Raw genomic sequence first — 22,422 nt, forward strand, 5'->3', positions numbered from 1 at the left:
TAATATATATAATTAATAACATCGCCAACCAATAAGCTAGCTAATAACTAATCGCAAACAATTTATAGATTAAATTTATACGCACTTTCTTATTTATTTAATAAATATTTAAATGTTTAATTATTAATTATATATATAATATAATCTTAATTATATTAATTAAATTCATACAATTCATTCATATCATAAACATATATCTCACTTATCAATTGTGTCTATTGTCTCTAATGAAGACTAAATATAACACTCAAATGCTGATCACAGTCTGTCTCTGCACTCGTCGAATCGACCAAACATTTTATTATTTTTTTTTTTTCAAGTCAAATTAAAAAAAAAAATACAAAATTAATTTAAAATATGAAAACTAATTTAATTAAAGTGACAGTTCAGATAAAATAATTACTTGAAATAATAGTAATTGTGCATCTATGGATACATATTAAAAAAACTAAAATTTAACTTTATGTACATACTCTCTTTGGACGTAAACTTAAAATTATAAATTTATAAATTTAGTCTTTAATTAATTAATTTATAATTATACTCTGGACGTAATCGCGAGGCATTCCACAACCTGGCTTAAGGTATACACGGCAGATGACAAGTCAACGCTCATCTCTCACAACCTAAACGACTTTAATAAAAATAAAATTACAGTCGTTTCATTTTATCAAATTTAACGTATGCCCAAAGATTGTCTTGCACTAAATAAATAAATAACAAATTGCAAGATCTATCTAATTGTTTATTTTTATCTTTATCATTTTTCAGCGCTAAATTCATTTAAAGCAGTAAAAAAAATTTGTAATTTATTTTCAATTAATTGTTTAAATTTTTTAAGAAACCATGGTCCTTTTTTTTAATAATCACTTAAAGTTTTTAAAGATATTTTTTTTTCTTATTATTATTATTATTATTATTATAAATCAAGTCATAATAAATTCATTTGATAGTCATTCAAATATTTAAAATCAAAATAATTAATTATTTAATAAAGTTATTTTTGTGGGCTACTCGTAGCAACTTATTTTAAATAAATTAATTAATTGACAGGCATTTATAATAATCCGCGACCGTCCTAAAATAATAATAATAATAATAATAAATATTTTTTCACAACTCGCACATTATAATTCTCTATTATAATTGCAACGATTTGAATAAATATATTCATTTTGAAGCTACACAATCGTGAATAATAACACCGCAAGTCGCTTATAAAGAGGCGACATAATAAAAGCTGTACATAATAATTAATCTAGCGTTCTAGACAATACCACTACAAATATTATTTACTTCTTATTTATTTATTTATTCAGTTTTTATTTTTATTTAGGATGACTGGATTAATTCTGTTTGCAATTAATATTGTTATGATTCAATTGTTAAAGTCGAAATTTAATACTTGCTCAATATTTTTCATTTGTTTATACTAAAGTTTATTGATATGGTACAATGACGTAGATTAATTAAAACGTTTAATTGGACAAGACAAAAGTCACAGTCAACAATTAATATATTTATTATAATTATATATAAAGCAACGTATAATTAATGTTGGTAAAAATAATTACTTGACAAAGAGCACTCAGTATCCTATAAATTACTTAAATAATCATAATAATAATAATTGTACATATAAAAAAAAAAGTTTGCTTTGGTTCCATGTTGTTTCCTTTTTTTATAAGATAGTAAAATTGTATGGCAGTTTTTTAATAATAATATTTGTGCGATGTAACGCAGTACCGTTGGCCTGAACGCGCGGCTAACCATTTTTTTATGAACGTTAATTTATATATTATATAAATTTAATAATACGCTATACTTATAATAAATATTGGAAGAAAAAAGTATCTAAATTAAATCGCCCTACAGTCACCGTTATTAAATAGGCCTCGTTGGTAAAATTGTCAATTGTCCAAACTAAAAACTAATTTTTTTTTTTTATATCTTATGAATTTTTCAGTTGGACAAGAGCACACAGATACTAGTAACCTTATATTTAACTAGCTTGAGAATGAATTATTGGAGCACCTCTGTGCAACATCGAGGCTGGTCGAGATTTACGCCCACTTGATGCTGTCACATTCATCACCGGTGGCTGATGCTGATTTATTTGCTGATTCATTGTTGATTCTCTCTTTGGAACTTCTGGAGGTATTTGTAATACTTCCATGTACTCACGTATTAAATTAGCAATTTGGAAAGCCTATAATAATAATAATTGTCATAATATTAATCTTATAGTCTAGTAATTCAATAGAAAAAAAACAAAGAATTATTATTATTACCTGTGACGTAGTTAAAATTACTTTACTTTGTTTCTTATCTGTTCCGGTAATAATCATAAGACAATTAAGTGCTGGACTGTAACTTAAAATGCTGTTGTACTCGTAAGTACACAAAGCATTCCTAGATCGATGCTCCAATAAATGAAGACCTTGTTGATCAACGGCCAACCACAAAACTCTAGGCCAATTTGACGTGAATGATTGCATTACATCAAATACTGTTGCTTTATGAAGTGGCCAAGATTGTATAAGATTTAAGAACGATTTTTTAGCTTCAAATGGTGTCATACCACGTAATGATTGATGATGTTGTATGACTGCTTCCATAGAAACATTCGGCACTATTCGTGATGGTAGGCAGTGATTAGCTATGGTACGTAAATCCGGATGATTTGGAATATCCTGACAGTCACCCAGTTCTACTTGTGCTTGTAAGGCAGTAAACATTATCTGTAACATTAAAAAATAATAATTTATTATTAAATTATATTAATTTAATAATTAATAACTTATAATAAATAAGCTTACAGCTTCCATTTCAGTAATTGGATATCTGTCAGCACGAAGATCATGTAAAACTTGATGGTATAGTAATTCTTTTTCTACAGGATCATCGAGATTCATGTACTGATCAAGGAACAAATGTTTTTTGAAAAGGAACAAATGATGTCCATGTTTCCTTGGTACTTGTTGTCCTTGTTGATTAGCACTTGCTGTTCTATATCGCTCCCATTTTGACATGACATCAGCCAATTTTTCTTCAGGAACTAGAGCTCGTTCTGTTACTCCAAGAACTTCATAAATAGCATATCCTAAAGCAGATTCATGAAGTCCTATTTTAGCTTTAATTATTTCCATGACATCACGGGCAGTAGCTGATGGATGAAATTCAACAGCATGATATTGGCCATCCATAAAGTGAAAACGAGCATAAATTGGTCTTCGATTAATAGTACACATTATTTCTTCACGACTCGGTGGCCACTGTCTTCTTCTAGTTCCTTGAGTTTTGTACAAACATTTTTCAGCAAATCTTGCATATTTACCTTCCTCAGTTACGTAATCACTTGCACATCGTTTTAAATGAGCGATTAAATATTTTCGTATTATTTTTTGCGGTGGTAAAATAACTGAACAAGCAAGAGACAATAGAGCCCAATGTCTTAAATTAACGCGACTATTTGGATCTGGATGATCTGTTGTTTGTTTTATTAATTGAAGATACATTTCACCTAAAAGACTTTCTTTTCTCATACAACGTTCCATAACTGTTTGAATAAGGTTAACATGTTCATCTTCAACACTACGAACGGTATCACCGTTTTGTCCAAGTCCGGCGTAAGTTAAAATCAATTGGAAGACATTCAAAGATATTTGTTCTTCAGAGTCTGGTAATTTAGTTAAGCTCTGTGGTATTGTTTGTCTACTAAATGCCCAATAAACGTGAGGAAATCCTTTATATGTTTCACCATGATCTGTATTACTTCCATGCTCTTGACGTAATTTTTCAATTCGGTGTTTTGATAAACGACGTAATGTATTACGAATAAAACCACCACCAGTATCTTGAGGCTTTCTCAATATATCTGAATCGACTAGAGTTCGACGACAATTAACTAAGTTATGGTAAAGTCTTATTCGATCTTCATTTGTCATACCTTTAACTTTTTTGGCTGGCGCTTCATTTTCAGTAATCCATCCTGCAAGTGCAGGACAGTAGCTTACAATTAAACTACCAATTTCATTTTTTTGTGGTGTTTCAAAGACAAAACATTTGTGAGAACTGTCTGGATTGTGTCTTAGTAATGATAAAGTTATAAAAGAATCACTTGGATCAAGCATAATACTTTCGACATCTTGATAACGATATTCCGCAAGGACAAATTTATCTTCGGGTTTTATTAACATAAGACCATCACAATTTATGCCAAGAATTAATTGATTACCATAGGACCAGTATCCTCTGTAAGTAACATTGTACATGGTAGTACCATAAAGAGGATACTGCATTACACATGAGAGATATAAAACTTTAGCAGTAAGTTCAGAACGACCTGCACCATATTGTTTGTGAGCTTGGGCAATAATTGGTACCCAGACATCATCACCACGAGCACGACTGATACGGTAAGGTAAGAAACTGTCTACCTCACTGTAATAATCAAGACGATCGTTGTCTTTAGGATCTCCGAGAGCAACTTGAGCTTGAAGACCAGCAAGTTGAAGTGCGACTTTTTCAGAAACTGGAAAATCGTCACATTTAACGACGTTATAAACTGCTTGAGCATATAACATATTTACTTCAACTGGATCTTGAGATAATTCTCGAGTATTACGGAACAATCGACGTTTAAAGACAAAACGATTGTCACCACTACCGAGAGTTTGATTACTGCCTCTTCTAAGTGTCGAGAATGAAGATTGAGATGTGTTGAGCTTACATTGTTTCATTTCCCAAGCTGCAATCACGTCATAAAGATAATCATGAGCACGAACGTGTTCCTCGCCATCTGGCCGGCTTTGGTAAATTGCCCAACCCTCGAGAGATCTAAGACCCAGCTTTTCGGCAAGTTTTGCTGCTGCATCAGCTGCAGTGTCTGTGGGATGAACATCGATAGCTTTAGTTCTACCATCAAGAAAGAAAAATCTACAAACAATTGTACCAAGTCGTCTCATTGCTGCAATTTCAACTGTTGATGGCGGATACTGCCGACAAGAGACCTTTGTATTCTTGCAATTGTCTACGCACCATTGGACATATTGTCTGAGTTTACCTTCGAGTGCAAGATTTTTCTTTAAAAAGGAAACAAAATATTTGTACAAAAGTTTACTTGGTTGAAATGCAACTATAGCTAAACAGAGCAACAGCCATACACGTTCAGACCACTCTGCGTTGGGATTATTTGTGGCTTGACGCATGCATTGAACTAATATTTCATCACGAAGTTCTTCTCGTTCTATACCATGGCCAATTATTGTTTGAATAGTCGTAATCTCTTGTTCTAATTTCATTTCACCTCGAAGATATTTGCAGAGGTCTCGAAAGATTGAGCATGCGAGATTGACATTGTCAGGATCATACATGTGGATATGAGAATTAGGAATACTGGATCCTTTGTAGTAAGTCACCATTTCATATTTGGGTACAAATTCAATGCTTTTACCCCTTGATTTTCTAGTCAAAGTCGCCATAATTGTACCTTCTGGTGAACGTTCATGACTATTGAAGTAATTCTGAGCAAACTCAACAATATCATGATACGTTACTTCAGTTTCTACTGGTTCTTTTTTTTCTTCAAGCTCCATTAGTTTTCTTTCAACTCGGAATTTCCGGCGCTGCTCACGTTCAACGGGTTGTTGAGTTTGCGAAATTGGCGGGACTTGCGTCACTTGTGATAATTGATCGTGACTCTGTTGTGGTGTCAACTGGTGATGGTGATGATTTTGATGTGGATGATTACTTGAATTTCTAGATTCCGGTCGAGACGGTGGACTACCAATTGATGGTTCCTTTATAATTTTGCTCGCTGGAACCGGTGGGGGTGATCCACAACTATCACCATTAACTAGAGGATTAGCATTACCGTTTATAATAATAGGACTAGTTGATTCATTTTCATCTCTCGGTAACACTGATTCGTAAATTGGTTCTCCAGTTTCTGATGACGAGTCACCGTTAGTCGTATGTGGAAGTGGTGGTGGAGGAGGTGGTTCTGTTGGTTCTGGTAAGCTTGGATGTCCTAGTTTTCCTGCACTAGGTGTTCCATTATGTTTGTCATCTGGTGAATTTAAATTAGACATCTTTGACTCTGATTTAGCGATCATTTCCATCTCCATTTGTATCACACTTTCTAGTTCAGCATCTAAATCCTCAACTAATTCGTCCATTCTCTCGCCAATTTCTTCGATTATTTGATTACTCTTAGTCGACTGAACATCAGATAAAAATGAAAAAAGATTATCTAGATCAACGGACTGTAATTCTGTCGTTGCCATCTTTGAGTTTAATTGCTCAGCCATTTGAGACAATGCAGCTATTTCTTCTTGTGCTTTTCTGTAAAAATAAATTAATAAAAAATTAATCAATATATATATACATTTTTTTTTTTAGATTAACTTTTATTTTAAATAATTATTATTGCCAGAAAATAAAAGCACGCATTAAATCATGCTCGAATACGTATAACAAAAAAAACAAAAAGCTTCATTGTGATAAACATTCAATGTCAATTATAAATATATTTATATTTTATTATTATCTGTCATTAAATAAATACAATACAGAAGCTTTAATTTTCAATTTTTTTTTTTTCGCGGACTTACCCAGCTTCCATCCCAGCAATACCATTGTACTGTGCGCTATAAAGCCCAAATGAAACGACCGTTAAGTCTTTTTCTACCTAACTTAACTTTACGTTTATCTGATAATTTTAAATTTACAAAAGAATATTTTATAGATAAAAATAAAAAAATTCAATACCTTTGACTGTCCTCAAGAGCTTTCTTATCCTCCATCAGTCTTCGCTCTTCTTCCATTCGTTCCCGTTTTCTCATTTCTTCGTCTACTCGTCGCATTTCACGTAAAGCTGTTGCTACTTCTCGTGCAAATACTCCTCGTAAATGAGATTGAATTACAATTGCTGCTCTTCGCTTTCTTATAAACATTATCCGGAGTTTCCATCCACGATAAGCATGTTGGACTTTCAGTGCTGCTTCTCTTACACGTCGATACTCTATTGTAGTAAAAAAAAAAAAAAAAAATAATAATAACAATAAAACTCTAGAATTAATAAAAGTATAACAATAAAAATATTATTTACCTTTTCGTACAGTGTAACCTCGCCAAATTTTTTGTATAACAATAGCATTCCATGTCACCATTTTATTACGAGTATCTTCTAGTGGTTCGTGCACATAATTTCTCAAAAAAACTTTAGTTCTACCAAGTTGCCATTCAGTCTCGGGTATTCCTTGAGCCTTTATCAAACACCTTGTGGCTTCTTTGTCATCTCTTGGCAACATTGTACGTCCTTTCACAAGACACCGATATCTCGCAACAAAATCATGAAAAGGCATGTGTACAGGAAAACCTTCTTTACGTATTCTAATAATATCCAGCATACCCAAATACTTTAACTGATCAAGTACCAATTTTTCATCATAATGATTTGCACTTTTGTTCATATTTGGTTTAATACACCTGGCATACCAAGGGGTTGTAGCTTGTAATACGTCAACAAGAGCTTGTAATTGATGTCGAAAAGAATCACAAAGTGTTGGTTTTCCTTTAGTTGTACCACGTGACATTGTAGCTGAATATCCGGCCGCTCGAGCAACCGTACAGCCCAACAAGTCTTGGTACACTGTTATTTCCTGCACGAATTCGTTTGTACTGCGTGACATAAAATCAAAAAATACATCCTGCTGTACATCTCGATTTTTATCAACGAAACCTTCAACTGTATAAGTAACACAACCAGCGTAATGTTTAACACCAAATTCTGTTTCCCATTTACGACGATCATCGCCTTTAACATAACACGGGTGAGTATCAAACTCAGCGTGTAAATTTGTTAAGTAAGCTAAATCAGAACCTTTTGGCATATGACATTGTTCTGTTAATAATTTAAGTACACATCGTGGTGGTTTTTCAATTAATTCTAAACACAAAGTATTATCTGTAAACGTAATATGAGAATATTGAATTTCTTCTTGACGATAAAGTTCTTGTTCAATAGCGAAGACATAGTGATTAAAAAATTTATGAAGTTTCTCATTGGTATAATTAATACAAAGTTGTTCAAAACTATTAACAGCAAAATTTTCAAATCCAAAAATATCAAGAACACCCAAAAATCTTGAACTATCTTGTCCTGGATTTGTGCAATTGTTAATGTGATTTATTAACCAAGCAAAAGTTCTTGAGTAAAGAGCTTTAGCCATTGCATGTCTGTTTTCTCGTGCTTCTTGTACTTTAAGTGGTATCTCAGTGATGTTACCTCGCACATTGATCTGTCTCACTAAAACAACTCGAGTAAGATCTTCTATTTGTAGGCCTAATAATGGCGCCACCTTGCCAACAATTTCAAGATCCTCTGTTGTTAATTCACATCTTTCTCCATCAACATCTTCAAAGTTCAAATTACCCAGCCACAGTATTGCCGATAGTACCCTGTAAATACCTTCACACATTTCACCTGGTACTTGAAGAACATTAAATGCTAGTCTTAATGCGTCTAATTTTTTACCATCCGATATACCGTCTATCTTAATACAGCCAGACTGATTTAAATATTTGTAACAGCTTGCTGGTACAAGCTTGTATTGTTCAGCAAATTCTTTGTCTCGTGTTCCACCCTCAACTAACTGATAAAACACGTGATAGTTGCGTTCACCAGGACTTTGAAATGTAATACGTGACTGTTCAAGTAAATAGTCTTGAATAATACATCCTTTAATCATCCATTTATTATCAAAACATACTTGCATAAATTTACCAAATCTTGAACTGTTGTCATTTCTTACTGTTTTAGCATTACCAAATGCTTCTAAAATAGTATTTGCTTCAAGAATTTGTTGTTCAACCCAAGTATCAACATTACTTGTTACAGAACATAAATATTGTAAAATAAATTTTGTTGTTTCAGTCTTTCCAGCTCCACTTTCACCCGATATTACACACGATTGATTGCACTCGTTGTCTTCTAGTGAACGATAAGCCGCCTCAGCAAGTGCAAATACATGCGGCTCCAAAGCACCCATTTTTTGACCATGATAACGATTCACATAATCCTAGAAATTTAAATTACAATAGTTAATTGAAAATTTTACATTTAAGTGGTAATAAAAAATTAAATAATTTTAATTGTAAAAAAGAGGTTTTGAAATGTCAAAGAGTAAATGAACAACAACCCTTCTTTGCTCTCCCTATCTCGGTTGCTCATATAAAAGGAAGTGTCAAGTACTGAGTACCCTTCCCCTTATCAAGGTCTCGTTTGAGACCTTACTAACCCGATTAATCGTAGTCATTCAATATCTTGCGTGGTATAAACCATTTTCACCGGAAACCTATCATTTCCCAAAGGATATATATACATATACATATACATTAATATATACAAGAGTAATGTGTAACCCTATAACTTTCATAGGTTTAGTGTCAAATATAAAGTAGTGTAACCCGTTTTAACGTCAGACAATTTTTGTTTTTGTTGATTGAATTAAACTAACAGAATATATAATATCTTTACTCTTAAAATTTTTTACATCGATTACAGACTAGTGGCAGCTTACACCAGTCATTTTTATTCGTAGTCTAGTTTTTTTCTTTTGAAAACTTGAGGGTGTGACCTTTAGATTAACGACCCTTTGCGTCATCAACGACAACCACAGTCGGCGTGGCAACACTCTCCAGTTTTAACATGACCGAGATATTTTCATTTCCCTCATATAAAGCTTAAGTATTTTTTTTTTTTTAATTGCTCACTGATTCTCTTCATTTACTTGCGTTCTCAATTCAGTTGTTCTAAATTGAACTAAACTATAAAGTGTCTCCTGACTCCTGACACTTTAGCTGTTAGCCTCAATAAATTTATCACAGCGATTAATAAACTGTGTATTTCTCTATGATAAAAAATGAGACAATGAAAATATCTTAACATCCGTTATTGTTACATCGCAGTATCATTGCAGTGGAATGAGGGAAAAAATAAAAGAGAATTGATATAAAATTACGATGATACTGATAATAGCTGAGGCTCGTCCTCATTCACGTCAGTGCTCCCAACCAAGTATCATCGTGATTAAAGCACAAGATGATGGTTGAGTAGATTTACTTGTACTTTACTACATTATAAAACGCATATAGGGAGATTGAAGCGGCCAATGACTGATTTGCAACACCACAGATTGTCGTCTAAGCGCATGAAAAAGCGAGTGGTGGTACTTGTGAAAGGCTTAGGGAAGTCAAGAATGCCTCACTTCTTTACTAGGTCATTCTCGTTGTTATTCGTCATTCATCTATGTATAAGAGATTCTCTCTACATCCAGAAGAGTATTTACCTCGCAGAACATATAGTCGGGGATGAAAAGATTATAAACGTATGATTACACAACAGTGTCGTTAGTTGTATGCCAGATTTTGCGATCTCTTAAAAAATAAAAAAGAGGGATAGATGAGATAACGTTGGATGATAAGAGTTCTTCTTGGAGACTGTCATAATTACTTCTTTGGTTTAGTATAAACTTTTAAATTTGGTACGAAATGAGAGTAGAAAAAAGTCTTTATATATGAATAAACACATTTGGGTTAGTGTCCCAGGGGAAGCTGCTGATGTATTCTTGGAAGCTTGATGAAGGTCTGGGTCGAGGCGAAAATATAAAGGTGTGGCAAGTTCCACAAGTGCGCAAAATCACTAATATCATCCTCTACATCAGTTTCATCGTGATAAAAAAGGAAGTATGTACGTCAGGATGTGGTGGAGATTCCGTCGATCTAGCCAGAGGATATCTCTTGGGATTTAACTAATTGAAACCACAAGCTTAAAAAAATTCATATGTGAATACATATATACATGCATACATATATGTATTCACTTATGTATTTTTGTATATATGTATATATGAAAAATAGCTTCCTGCTAAATGAAAATAAAGGATGAAGCGAAAGCTTCAGTTCGAATGAGCTGGCTTCTACGTTGGGACTCCGAATCTAATGTGTGCTTCGACTGGATCAATACGCAGGGGCGTGCACCGCTCTGCGTACTGCCCTTTTTCTTCGATGATACCATGACTCTTGACCTCTTCGCATCTCTATGACGCATCTTGTTCTATATGAGTCGTCTAAAATAAATTAATTTATGATTACTTAACTTGATAAAATCTCACAGTTCATTTATTTTTATTTCCTTCGAACACATATTACAATCACTTTATAATGTTATTTTATTAAAGGCGAGGCTAACTTTTAATTTTTCATTCCCTTTAGTGTTGAAAAAAAAAATACAATATTAAATAAATAAACAGTGCAGATATTCATTATCTCTCTGACACGGTTTGTTTGAAGTTAAGATTCTTTACGGCGTCCTTTGATCCTCTTTTAAAACGACCCTGAGGGTGAAATCTTGGAGTAACACTTCTTCTCTTAATGTAACATCTCTTCTTTTTTTCTTCTTCTCACTTTTAGACGAAAAACATTTAGATTATTTGTGTGTCAAGAAACAGAGTTCGTCAACATCTCTGTTTACATCGAGATGTTGTTATACACCTTCTCTCTTTCATTTTCTCATTTTAAATAATTTTTATTCTTACCAAGGTTCAAAGCAAAAGTGCACGTTTGTTGCAACCCTCGAATGTCGTTGCCTCGCCCTTGCTCGTTCATTCGCTCTCATGATTACGTTATGTGAGCACGCAATATACAGCGGAAACACGCCGATAGTCTTGACGGATGCATAGCACGTGACATGAGATTAAAAACAGAAGTTGTTTTTAAGATTTAAATGGATCAGTATTTATAGAAATCAATTAACAGCTTAAAATAATCTGTTGTTGTAATTTTAGAATCTTTTAAAGTTCAATCAATACAACTAGTAACCAGAAAGTCGATGAATTTCTTATAAAATTGTAAATATTCAAGGTGAAGATAAAATGTAAAGTCTGAACAGAGTAATCTTTGATTTTATGAATGCAATATATGAAAAAAGATGAATATAAATGCATATATAAATATATGTATATTATAAGAAAAGTTAAGGTAAAATAAAAAATGACTGAATAGAAATAACATTCAAAATAAATCCAAGAGTTTTCCCGTGCAGGTTAATATTTCTTTGATTCTCGTTGGAAAAGACCCACTTGCCGAGCGGATATAAAATACTGAAATCTTCTAGGATGTATTATAAAACTTAATACTGATACTTTTTCCCATGAGTATGAATACTACTTGCATAAAAAAAATGACTTTATCTTTCTGCATCACACGTATAATATACAGAAGAAAAAGTACCAGGCATTCATATTTGAAAACTTTAGATTTTTCGACCTAGAAAGCTTCGTCAAAGCGATCACTAAGCTATACTGCTGTATCGTCTCGAAAGCTCATCGTCATTTCCTGTTTCCTGTTTTTATGGCAAACGCAGTTTCACGATAAAAGCGTCCTGTATATATATATATATATATATATATATATATATATATATATATATATATATATATATATATATATATATAACATACAACTGCTACTACTTGCTTGATGCTCTTTTTCTTTTTCCTCTTTTCATCTTTTCTCTTTTATATAGTTTCCACGTTCATTCTTTTATTTCCTATTGTACCTATTTATCGATCCAATCACTGATAGAATTTCATAACTTTCTCATTTTTCTTTAATTTAAAAAATTTTAAGTATATAATTTATTACAGTTCATTGAAATTCTTTGTTACGAAGGTGCAATAAATTCATTAATAATAATAACAATAATAATGTTTCAAATATGACGAAATAGAAAGTCAGTAAACTGGTATATTTATAATTTTTCAAGTAGTTGTAGTCATTGTTGCAATGATAAAGTCGATGCAATCAATAGACAAGTATGGCATAGATATCCAATAGAATCTATAAGTCATTTGTTGCCCAGTCATGTGTTAAACTCTTCATATAATAAAGAAAACACGACGTGTGCCACGCGCCCTGTGTGTTAATAATTATCTATTCTACGTAGGTACTTCCGTTCGTTGCAGGCGGTCATATAACCGGTTCCCTTCTTAACTTTATCAAACTTTTAGTACCGACATCAATCATTCTCGGATATTTATAATAAATTTATTTAAGTAACATTGCAACATAAAATAAATAATAATCAACATATAATATCTATTAATAATAACTGACGTAGAAAACAATAAATTTAAAAAAAATAAATAAAATTTCTTACCATCGTATAATAGTCGACTTCTTTATATGGATTCACTGCGACAAGAATAGAACCCGTGTATGTCTGTATATTGATAAATTTGAGTCAAGGAATCAATCAATTACCAATAAAATATTAAAATCACTTACATCATCAATCTATATCTAATAGCATATCATTTAAATACAATAAAATATATTGACGATAAAAAAAAAAAGAATATATATATGTTTTTTTCAAATGGTTTTATATAAAGATTTTTGAATAGTAAAAATTTCCATATGCTACTCATACTATATCTTTAATCAAGTATAAAAAACTGTGCTGTAAACGACAAAACGAAATATTTTTTTCTCTTCATTACTCGCAATAGGGGAAGTTTTGTATCAGGACACCCTGTTAGTAAGAATTGCGCATTTACTCTCTATCCCTTGCATAATAATATACCACGTTTTACTATTTATGTGGATGTATATACGCATATATATGTATGTAGTCGTCGTCATCATAGTCTTGTAGTCGTTTCGTTACGCGTGACGTCACTCACTCACCACCCTGGGCCAACCCCAGCCCGGACGATGAGTCACTGGTGTATTGTACCAAGGGGGTAATATACCCATAACCGTCATCGCTGCGGATTGATTGTCGGGGGAACTGTCGTTTGTTTCGTGAATATACATATATACTAAAAAAAAGAGGGTTTGCCAAATGCTGGCGGGCCATTCGCCGCCCAAAATATTATTTGATACTTAATCCATCTTTTCATATCATTCATATATATCTTTGTGTTAAAAAGTCTTCTTTATTTAATGTCAAGTCTTTGAGATTTCATACTTGATCTAACAGAAAAAAAAAAAAATTGTTATCGTACATATGCGTCTCTAAATATCCAATCAATCGTTAATCGATAAATCAACCCAGCCATAAAATCACTTAGGACAACAAACTGATAGTTTTGTTTACTCTTAGACGCCGTTTGGAGAGTTTCAATTTTCATCAGATACCCACATACTTGGTATTGACCTATTTTACTTACTACCATCTTTTATGTAAGTTTCTTTTGCACACTCTTATGTATACTCTAGGGATGGTCTAATTTCCGCACATAGACAGTTTTGCAAACACGCAAACAGAGAGAATATGATTCTCAAACAGTTATTGTGAAATCTTCCGGGAGTATGTCGACCCTCTTTCCTACTTGGATTGTAGCTAAAAGGTTACTCTCGAGCCTCATGATTCTTCGACGAAGCTAATTGAAGCTGGATAAGAGCGCTTTTGCCTCATGACTTAGTCTCTTATATCCATCTCTGTCCTGCTCGTTCACTCAACTGCAAGAGGGCTCAATGAGAGCATGAGAGTCCACCCCTCATTTGCGACGACGAGGTTTAAAGTGTCCCGGATTGTCCACCTCAACGCTCTACAGCTTGTCCCACTTACTATTTAGCTCGCTTTAGTTGACATCCAACCTCATCTGCTTCTAATCTATACACTCTAGTTTTATTTTAATTTTGCTCTTGATTTTTGGTGTGCTAAAAAATAATCTGTGCTGGTTTGGATGTCGAATTAGATTACATTGCGATATAATGTCATTGCCGGAGATATTAAACCATCCAGTTATCTCGAAATTTCCGCGAGAAATAGAAGAGAATAACGAGGATAATTGAATATTGGCAATAATCAGTTTAGCTATCGTAGATTCTTGTAATATCCTTTATCGTCTACTCTTTTATTCCATTCTCACGATAAATATGTTTTAAATATGATATTGAATTATTCTACACAGACACAAAGAACAAGTTAAAATAAAAACTATACTTCAATAATGAAAGTAAAATCGTTTAAAATAATAAATGACTCTAATATGTACGGCGGAAGTTTCTCATGGTCGTATAGTGTAAACCTCGTTGTAGATTACATAATCTCGGTACAAACAAAAAAAAAATTTTTAGCAGGACTGTAAATTTTATATTTAATAAATACTAGTAAACGCAAGCGAATGTTCTATTTTTTTTTAAAACATTTTGAATTTTTTTTTTTTTTATTCAAAAGTTGTTAGGGGTTTAATGCTATTTTTTAGTTTATGCTCTTCATTTTGAAGGGACTTGACTTCGTTTTTTAAAGATTCTACTTTACATAAGACAGCATTTATTGAAGTCACTCATGTAGACACTTGTGTTTTAAAATCTCTACTCGGAAAATGTTTTCACTTCTTTTTTTTTTCTTCTTAAACGTAGAATATTAAAATTAAGAATTTCCACTCTCAGTAGTTTACAATCAATTTTCTAAATTAATGAAGCTAATTAACTATTTAAATCAACAGATGTAATCCAATAACTTAATTAGATAATTATAGAATAAATGTTCTTAAGAACATGTAGATAAAAGTTTAAGTCATTAAAACTGTAAAAATAAAAATCAATTAATTGAAACAATAGAAAAGAATCTTCAAAGGCTTCAATTGCTATCGTTGATTGTGCTAAATGAAGTAATCGCGACCAGGAAGTTGATGAGGCAAGCAAACTAAATTGTCCCTATCACTGAACCTTTTCCTTGACACATATATATGTCATAATATGATGTTCTTCATTCTTCATGATTCAAAGACTTGCCTAAATCTTATGCTGAGGATTCAATTTTCGTCATATTATTACCGTAAATTCAATAATCCTCGATAGAAAGACGACGAAGAGTGAAATCTTTAAAGCTTTATTACTGTTATTATCTAAGTCGTATCTTTTCAGTCAGTCACTTTTACTTGAGCAACCAGCCTAGTTCGCAATGTTTTCGATCTCAAGATGAATGAGCTAACCTCCAGGGTAGTTCAACCAGCTGACTACGGGGATTGTCGCCATGGTAACCCACGCCAACCCCGGGAGAGATGGTGCCCCACCCCTATACTGTATATAATTCATACCGTTTCGTGGTCGGTGGTATAGTTACCATTCTATTCCTACCATTATCTACTTGTTTTTACTATTTTGCTTTGTTTGTTTATTTAATTATTCTGCACAAAAAAAAAAAAAAAAAAAAAATTAAAAAAAAAAAAAAAGATATACTTCTGGGTAAGTTCAGTTACCGATTTTCTTATGTTTTTTTTTTTTTAATTTCTTTTTTTTTTACGGCGCAATTTTTCTGGTAAGTAAATACATACAGCTGCAAAGATAAATAAACCAAAAAACAGAGTAATTGATTGATGAATAAATAAAATGAAATGGTATAATTATCAAAGGATACATAAATTTGGTCTCTTTTATACCGAACTTGGAGGTTTCGGTTGATACCACTTTCATCAATGTCGCTGATTACTGTCATGTCCGGTACTCCTACCTCTGGGCTAGAGCCTGTAATAATAATAAAAATTAAAACGATGCTGATATATATATATATATATATATATATATATGTTGGTTAAAAAATATGTATTGCTGATCATCAGACAAAGTGTCATTGTGATGAGGATACGGCAATTATTGTTGACGAAATAAAAAAATATAATAAAAGATTTTGTAGTAAGCAGGTGCGACTAAAAAGTCTCAATATGCACCTGCGTTCGCTTGACAGCTGCTTCAATTTCAAGGACGTACGGGGTTTCCTTAAAATTTTTCGCGATTTATTTTCGGGTAAGACTCTTATCCTAATTATCTACCACTTGGTACTGTTATAAAGTATATTTTAAAGCCAAACAATTATAACGGGATTCAAGGGAGTATATACAATAATAACAATAATGAAATTTTGTTTTTTATTTGTGCTTTTGAGTACTTTATTCAAATTACTTTTTTTTGTTGCTCTTACTTTCATGATCACGAACTGGATTACATACGAATACTAACGAACTTCCCACGAATAATTTTTTATAGCTTATCCGTTTCTCACGGTTACGTTATTCAAAGAATGAAATTCTTTACCATCATGACTTCATGACACTGCAAACTTTGCATAAAACTTGGGGACTTACTACTTTTTATTCACGTACGTTACTTATTTTTATTCGTCCTTAAAAATTCGGATTTTTATTTTATTTTTATTTTTTTATTTGAAATTATTTATATAATGTATACACCCGCATTTTTAACATCAAATAATATATTCGAGACTACTATTTGTTATTGATAAATTCAGTCTGGTAGAATATAAAAGAAAAAGCGAGTGAAGAAAAAAAAAGAATTAGAAATTGAAGAAGGAACGACGGGGACAAAAGATTTTAAAGTAAAGGACCGACAGATGTGGTTTGAGAATTGGAAAATTGACAAAGCAATTGCTTGGAGCGACAGATTAATATCGCAAATAAATTACGAAGCTTATTCAAGTGTAAAAATCTCTAATTAAAAATTTTCTTTATATCACTTCATAATTAATCACCAAATATCGTATGTCTATGACAATTAATTTTTATTTTATTATTTTCATTCCTGTTGCCATTAAACAAAACTAAAAATTTTTATATATTTTCTTTGAAAAAATATATACATATGTATAGTGGTATACATTTTCGTTGAAGGCTTAGGGAAGTGAATAAAAATACGGAGATAAAAATAGCTGATAGTATATACAGATGACACATGTTAAACCTTTTTGTATCATTTCCTTTCCAAAATATTATATCTTACAAAGAAGTAAATATTTTTTTTTAAATCATGATTTTTAGTGAGTCTAGCGTACACTTGTTTTCTTGAAAAGAGCCTAAGCATGTTCTATCAAATCGTTATTATTCTATACGCTTAACATACATATATAATACTTTATTGTATTATATGGAGATTTGGGTAAAATTTCTAGCGTTCTAGCTCTGACCTAGCATGTTCAGGTGTCGTAACCAAAAAGGGAACGCAGGTATACAGAATTTAAAAAAGAAAATCTATCTCAAACTTATACAGCTCATTGGATGACCATCTGTCAAACTTTTCTAGTAGCATAGGCCACCGTAAAAATACAAACATAACGAATAAAGCAAACTAGATATATATGATTTTATATTAATGCATCCCTAAAATTGATTCATTTTTATAAAAAAATCAAAAATTACTATTTTATTACTATTATAATTATATTTTTGTTTAAAAATTTATCAAGATCAAAAATATAATTATCAGTTAAATTCTAACGTAAGTTGATTATATGGGAAATGAATAAAACCGAGTTTATTTGATGAACCTTGAGAGCGTATTAAATCCGCCGCAATGCAGTTTATGTTTAATAATTCGCAGCATTAGTGGCATTTATATGACATATGAGAGTGTTTGAGATGCTGTGATAAGCTGGAAGCTGTACTAGCTACTGTCTATACGAGAATAGTATCAAGTAGTATATGATGTACATATTCTAGTGTCTTGAAAAGAATAGAAAATGCAACACAATCGCCCGTATGTCAGAATAAAAGTTGCTGCAATGAGTTCCCGCAACCCTTCAGGGCAAACCACACGACGTGTGGCCTCACCCCCTATTTTTCATTTTTTTTTTTTTTTAATTCTTCTTTTTATGAAAGTAAAGATACACGTACGTGAATGTAATGACTAGAATAGACAAGAATCTAATGTAACGATAAATTTCACACTTATACACAGTAGCCACGTGCTCTCTATACTTAGCTAATAATAATCTTTAAGCTATTAATAATATCAGTAATGATTAACGTTATCTAAATTGTTATAATGTAATGTGAATAATTTTTTATCTAATTACAGGAAACAATAATAATTAACGGAAAAATTTAGTGAAAGTTCAATTTTGAATCATACATAAAAAATTTTTAAAAAATTTACACTGAGTCATTGAAACATTAAAAGATTATTTGTATCAGGATATATAAAAATAAAATTCTTTGAAGGAATATATCATATTGATGAAAGTGCTCTTGTGTAAGGTGTTGTATATATTCGTTAGTAGGGAGGACCTGATATCGGACACTATACTCGGTTCAAATTCATTCTCTGTGTATGTATCTGGTGACTCATATCACATATAGAAACTGAAAAGTACATTCCAGGGAAGCCCAGGATGCTGAATGATGACTCAGATCTCGCGCATCTTTAATATTATATAAAATCGAGGTCAAATACCTTCTCACATTTATTTTATATATTTTTGAATGATTATAAATATTTGTAGTAATATTAAAAAATATTTTCAAGTGCATGATAACACTGTCATTAGTTTTAAACGACAAAAGATACTTTTCTTTGTGATATAAAAGTCATTTAAGTCAAGGTTACTTGATGTTGATGTTTTTGTTATTATTATTATATGATTAATAGTCTTGTCACTGCAAATATTGTCGACATTTAAGGAACTTGAAATTCCGACTTAATAACTTCCTGTCAAACGTTTTTCTGTTGTGGTCTTTGTGCTTCACTCGGTTTACATGTGGTGGAGAAAGAGAAGAGCAGGAAAAAAGTGTGAAGTAGAAAGACCACATTATCACCGTAAAATTAATCGAAAACGATAACATGAACATATATATTGTATATGTATTTATAAATATAAACTATACTATCGTTATACACCCTTAGTTGAAGCAAAACTCAAGGTTATTGAATGTCGTTTAAAACAAAAATCTTTTTTTAAATATAACTGTGGACTCTTTTATAGATCAAAGGCGAAAAAAAAATATGAGACCCATTGACACATTTTTTTTATCAACGCCCTTTTTTGTCAAAAAATTATAACAGGTCAAGCATGAAATTCAACTTAATACACTCGTAGCAGTATTAGTAGTATGTACCGTACTATATTAAACTGCACACATGTGTATTTTGAAAAACGATAAAAAATAAGCTGTGTGAAAATATATAGGGACTTTTTATCATAATAAACCACTTGATAAAAAAAAGTTTGAACTGAAAATAATCTTGCGCTTATCAAAAACTAAAACACTTTGATATATTACAGTTGAGATTAATTCGCGTAAGATTGATAAATGTATATGTAAAAATAAAAAAATATATATATTATGGTACAATAAATATTTCAGCATGCATGTCACGTTTATGAAAAAAAAAAAAAAAAATCCTAGTTCATTACGGCTAAGACTCCTAAAAATGGTATCAACACTTTTTCATGACATAGCAATAAATAATAAAATAATATGAAGGATCCTTTCGTCTAGTGTTGCAGATTAATTATTTCTTGCGTACAGCTAGAATAGATTATTGAACCGTAATGCAGGTAAAAAATAAAAGAAAAAAAACTGCGAACAGTTGAGTTGTCTCTCCCTTTCTTATTTTAACTCGAGAGGATCCTCGAAAAAACGTCCTTCGACTTGCCAAAGTCTGGGCACGCTCACTACTCGCACTCTGCTCCTCTTGTCTGCTCTTCTAAAAGGTCAACGCCATTAGAGGCACGTTAGGATTCATCAGAAATATATATCTTTATATATAGACAGACATCCTCCACTAATAGATACAAAGTCTAGTCTATAAAAAAAAATTACCAGACTAATTTATTTACAATTAATTATAAAATCGAGTATGTATATGCCTTCATTAATGAAACTGACTTCCTGAAGTTCATTATTGTTTACTATAGTTAATAAACTTTATACACATTGCTGTGTTTGTAAGTAATCAAATAATATTGGGATTTACCATGAGTATATTGCTGCGCAAATAACCCTTTACCATGTATATGAACACTTAACGTTCTTATCCTATGGTATATATATACATACATACTACATATATGTATGTAATCACGTTTAAAATGTTGCTGAAACTCCACCCCGATGGGATCAAACTATCAAGAAATATAATACATAAATTTCTACTGATAGTAATGTATATATAAAAAAAAACTTGACATCCCATTTGTTTTTTTCATAATTATTTATCATTATCGGAAAAACAAAAATTTTATTAACAATACATTTCATTATTTATACAATGAATAAATGTATAGAATAAAGTTGATTAAAAGAATTTTTTTTCTGCAGATAAATGATGTTTAATTAAAATATAAATTATTTGTAATTTAAATATATATCTTATCAAAGTGAGGATGTTAAATAATGAACTTACCCTGTGTAAAATGCTTGGCAACCATGGCGCGTTAGTGATCAACGTTTCGGAGCATGTATATATCCCAACCCCCGTTTGGCACTTGGGGTAAGTTTTAGCGATCGCACTTGACTGACAATAAACTCCTTTAGATCAGATCAATCACACAATTCACATGTTTTACACCAAAAATTATTACAATAATAAATAAATATAAATAATTTTTATTGTTATTATTATAATTATTATTATTATTATTCAATAATCAATTACTGTTAATGAATATAATTTAATTTAAAAAAAAATAAATAAATAAGAAATAACAGTGGGTGTTTAAATATTAAAGGGTAGTAAATATCGCGTATAAACAGCGAAAAGAATTAAAGACAACCCACATGCTTGACAGTTGCCACCCGACTGACTGCGACTGACGCTCAAGGCGTTTTGTGTCCTGTATACGACTACTGCTGCTGCTACTTCTCCCCTACCTCTGCACCACCAACTTCCACTGCTTCTATTACCGGAACAATCACCCCACCATTGTTGTTATTATTTGCCCACCACCACCACCAGTTTCCTCACATGGTTTTTGCTTTTACCGACAGAGAATGTTTTTTTATTAAAAAACTATTATCGAATACAGGTGGCACTATCATCTAGACAAAAAGTTTATCGCGAATTTTGGAATTTTAGTGATTTGAAAATTGAATTTGACTAAGTGGCCGGATATGGGATTACCCGAGGCCTAATAATATATATAATATATATTAAAAAAAAAAATTATCGCAAGTAACACAAACTCATGTAAGGCAGCTACAAATTTTTTTATTTGAAAATTAAAAAAAAATTAAATAGTGACTTAATATTTATCTTAAAATGAATTTTTTCACAATGACGTATAGTTAATTAAATGTCAATTAAAAAACATTTAAATTAGTAGATATGACTAGTCATAGACAACATGACGTTTTGATTGCATGATGTATTGATGTGTCAGATCCTACACTGACACTTTACTATGACATGCAGCATTCTTGGAATAATATAAATTTCTTAAATTTCTTGGTGAATGTATAACAATTTATAAAGCTATACTGAGAGTTAACTACGTAAATATATATATTATTTTAATACAAATACAAGAAGTATATAAAAAGAGTAGTAGTATACGGTGAAAGATGAGTTCTTTGGTAAAACTTGTTACTTATTCGGAAGTTAAGGAAATGTAAC

At 31.5% G+C, this 22,422-nt stretch overlaps 1 protein-coding gene across 2 annotated transcripts; it reads right to left on the reverse strand.

Moving 5' to 3' along the window:
* Positions 1 to 27: 27 nt before the first annotated feature.
* LOC103573948 (myosin-I heavy chain) lies at positions 28 to 21,625 on the reverse strand. Of its 2 annotated transcripts, XM_014443618.2 has the most exons (10): positions 21,588 to 21,605; positions 21,214 to 21,338; positions 16,436 to 16,542; positions 13,223 to 13,285; positions 7,112 to 9,083; positions 6,772 to 7,024; positions 6,615 to 6,650; positions 2,820 to 6,345; positions 2,292 to 2,741; positions 28 to 2,209 (listed from the first exon to the last, which is right to left on the reverse strand). In XM_014443618.2, the coding sequence occupies exons 2-10, from the start codon at positions 21,236 to 21,238 to the stop codon at positions 2,003 to 2,005; spliced, it is 6,639 nt and encodes a 2,212-aa protein (XP_014299104.1). In that variant the 5' UTR covers positions 21,239 to 21,338; positions 21,588 to 21,605; the 3' UTR covers positions 28 to 2,002. The 2 variants fall into 2 exon arrangements, with proteins under 2 accessions (XP_014299104.1, XP_014299105.1); XM_014443619.2 differs by lacking the exon at positions 6,615 to 6,650 and having other exon boundaries at positions 21,214 to 21,625.
* Between the last annotated feature and the right edge of the window lie 797 nt (positions 21,626 to 22,422).

Source organism: Microplitis demolitor, chromosome 8 (assembly GCF_026212275.2).
Source record: "Microplitis demolitor isolate Queensland-Clemson2020A chromosome 8, iyMicDemo2.1a, whole genome shotgun sequence".
Lineage (NCBI taxonomy): Eukaryota > Metazoa > Arthropoda > Insecta > Hymenoptera > Braconidae > Microplitis > Microplitis demolitor.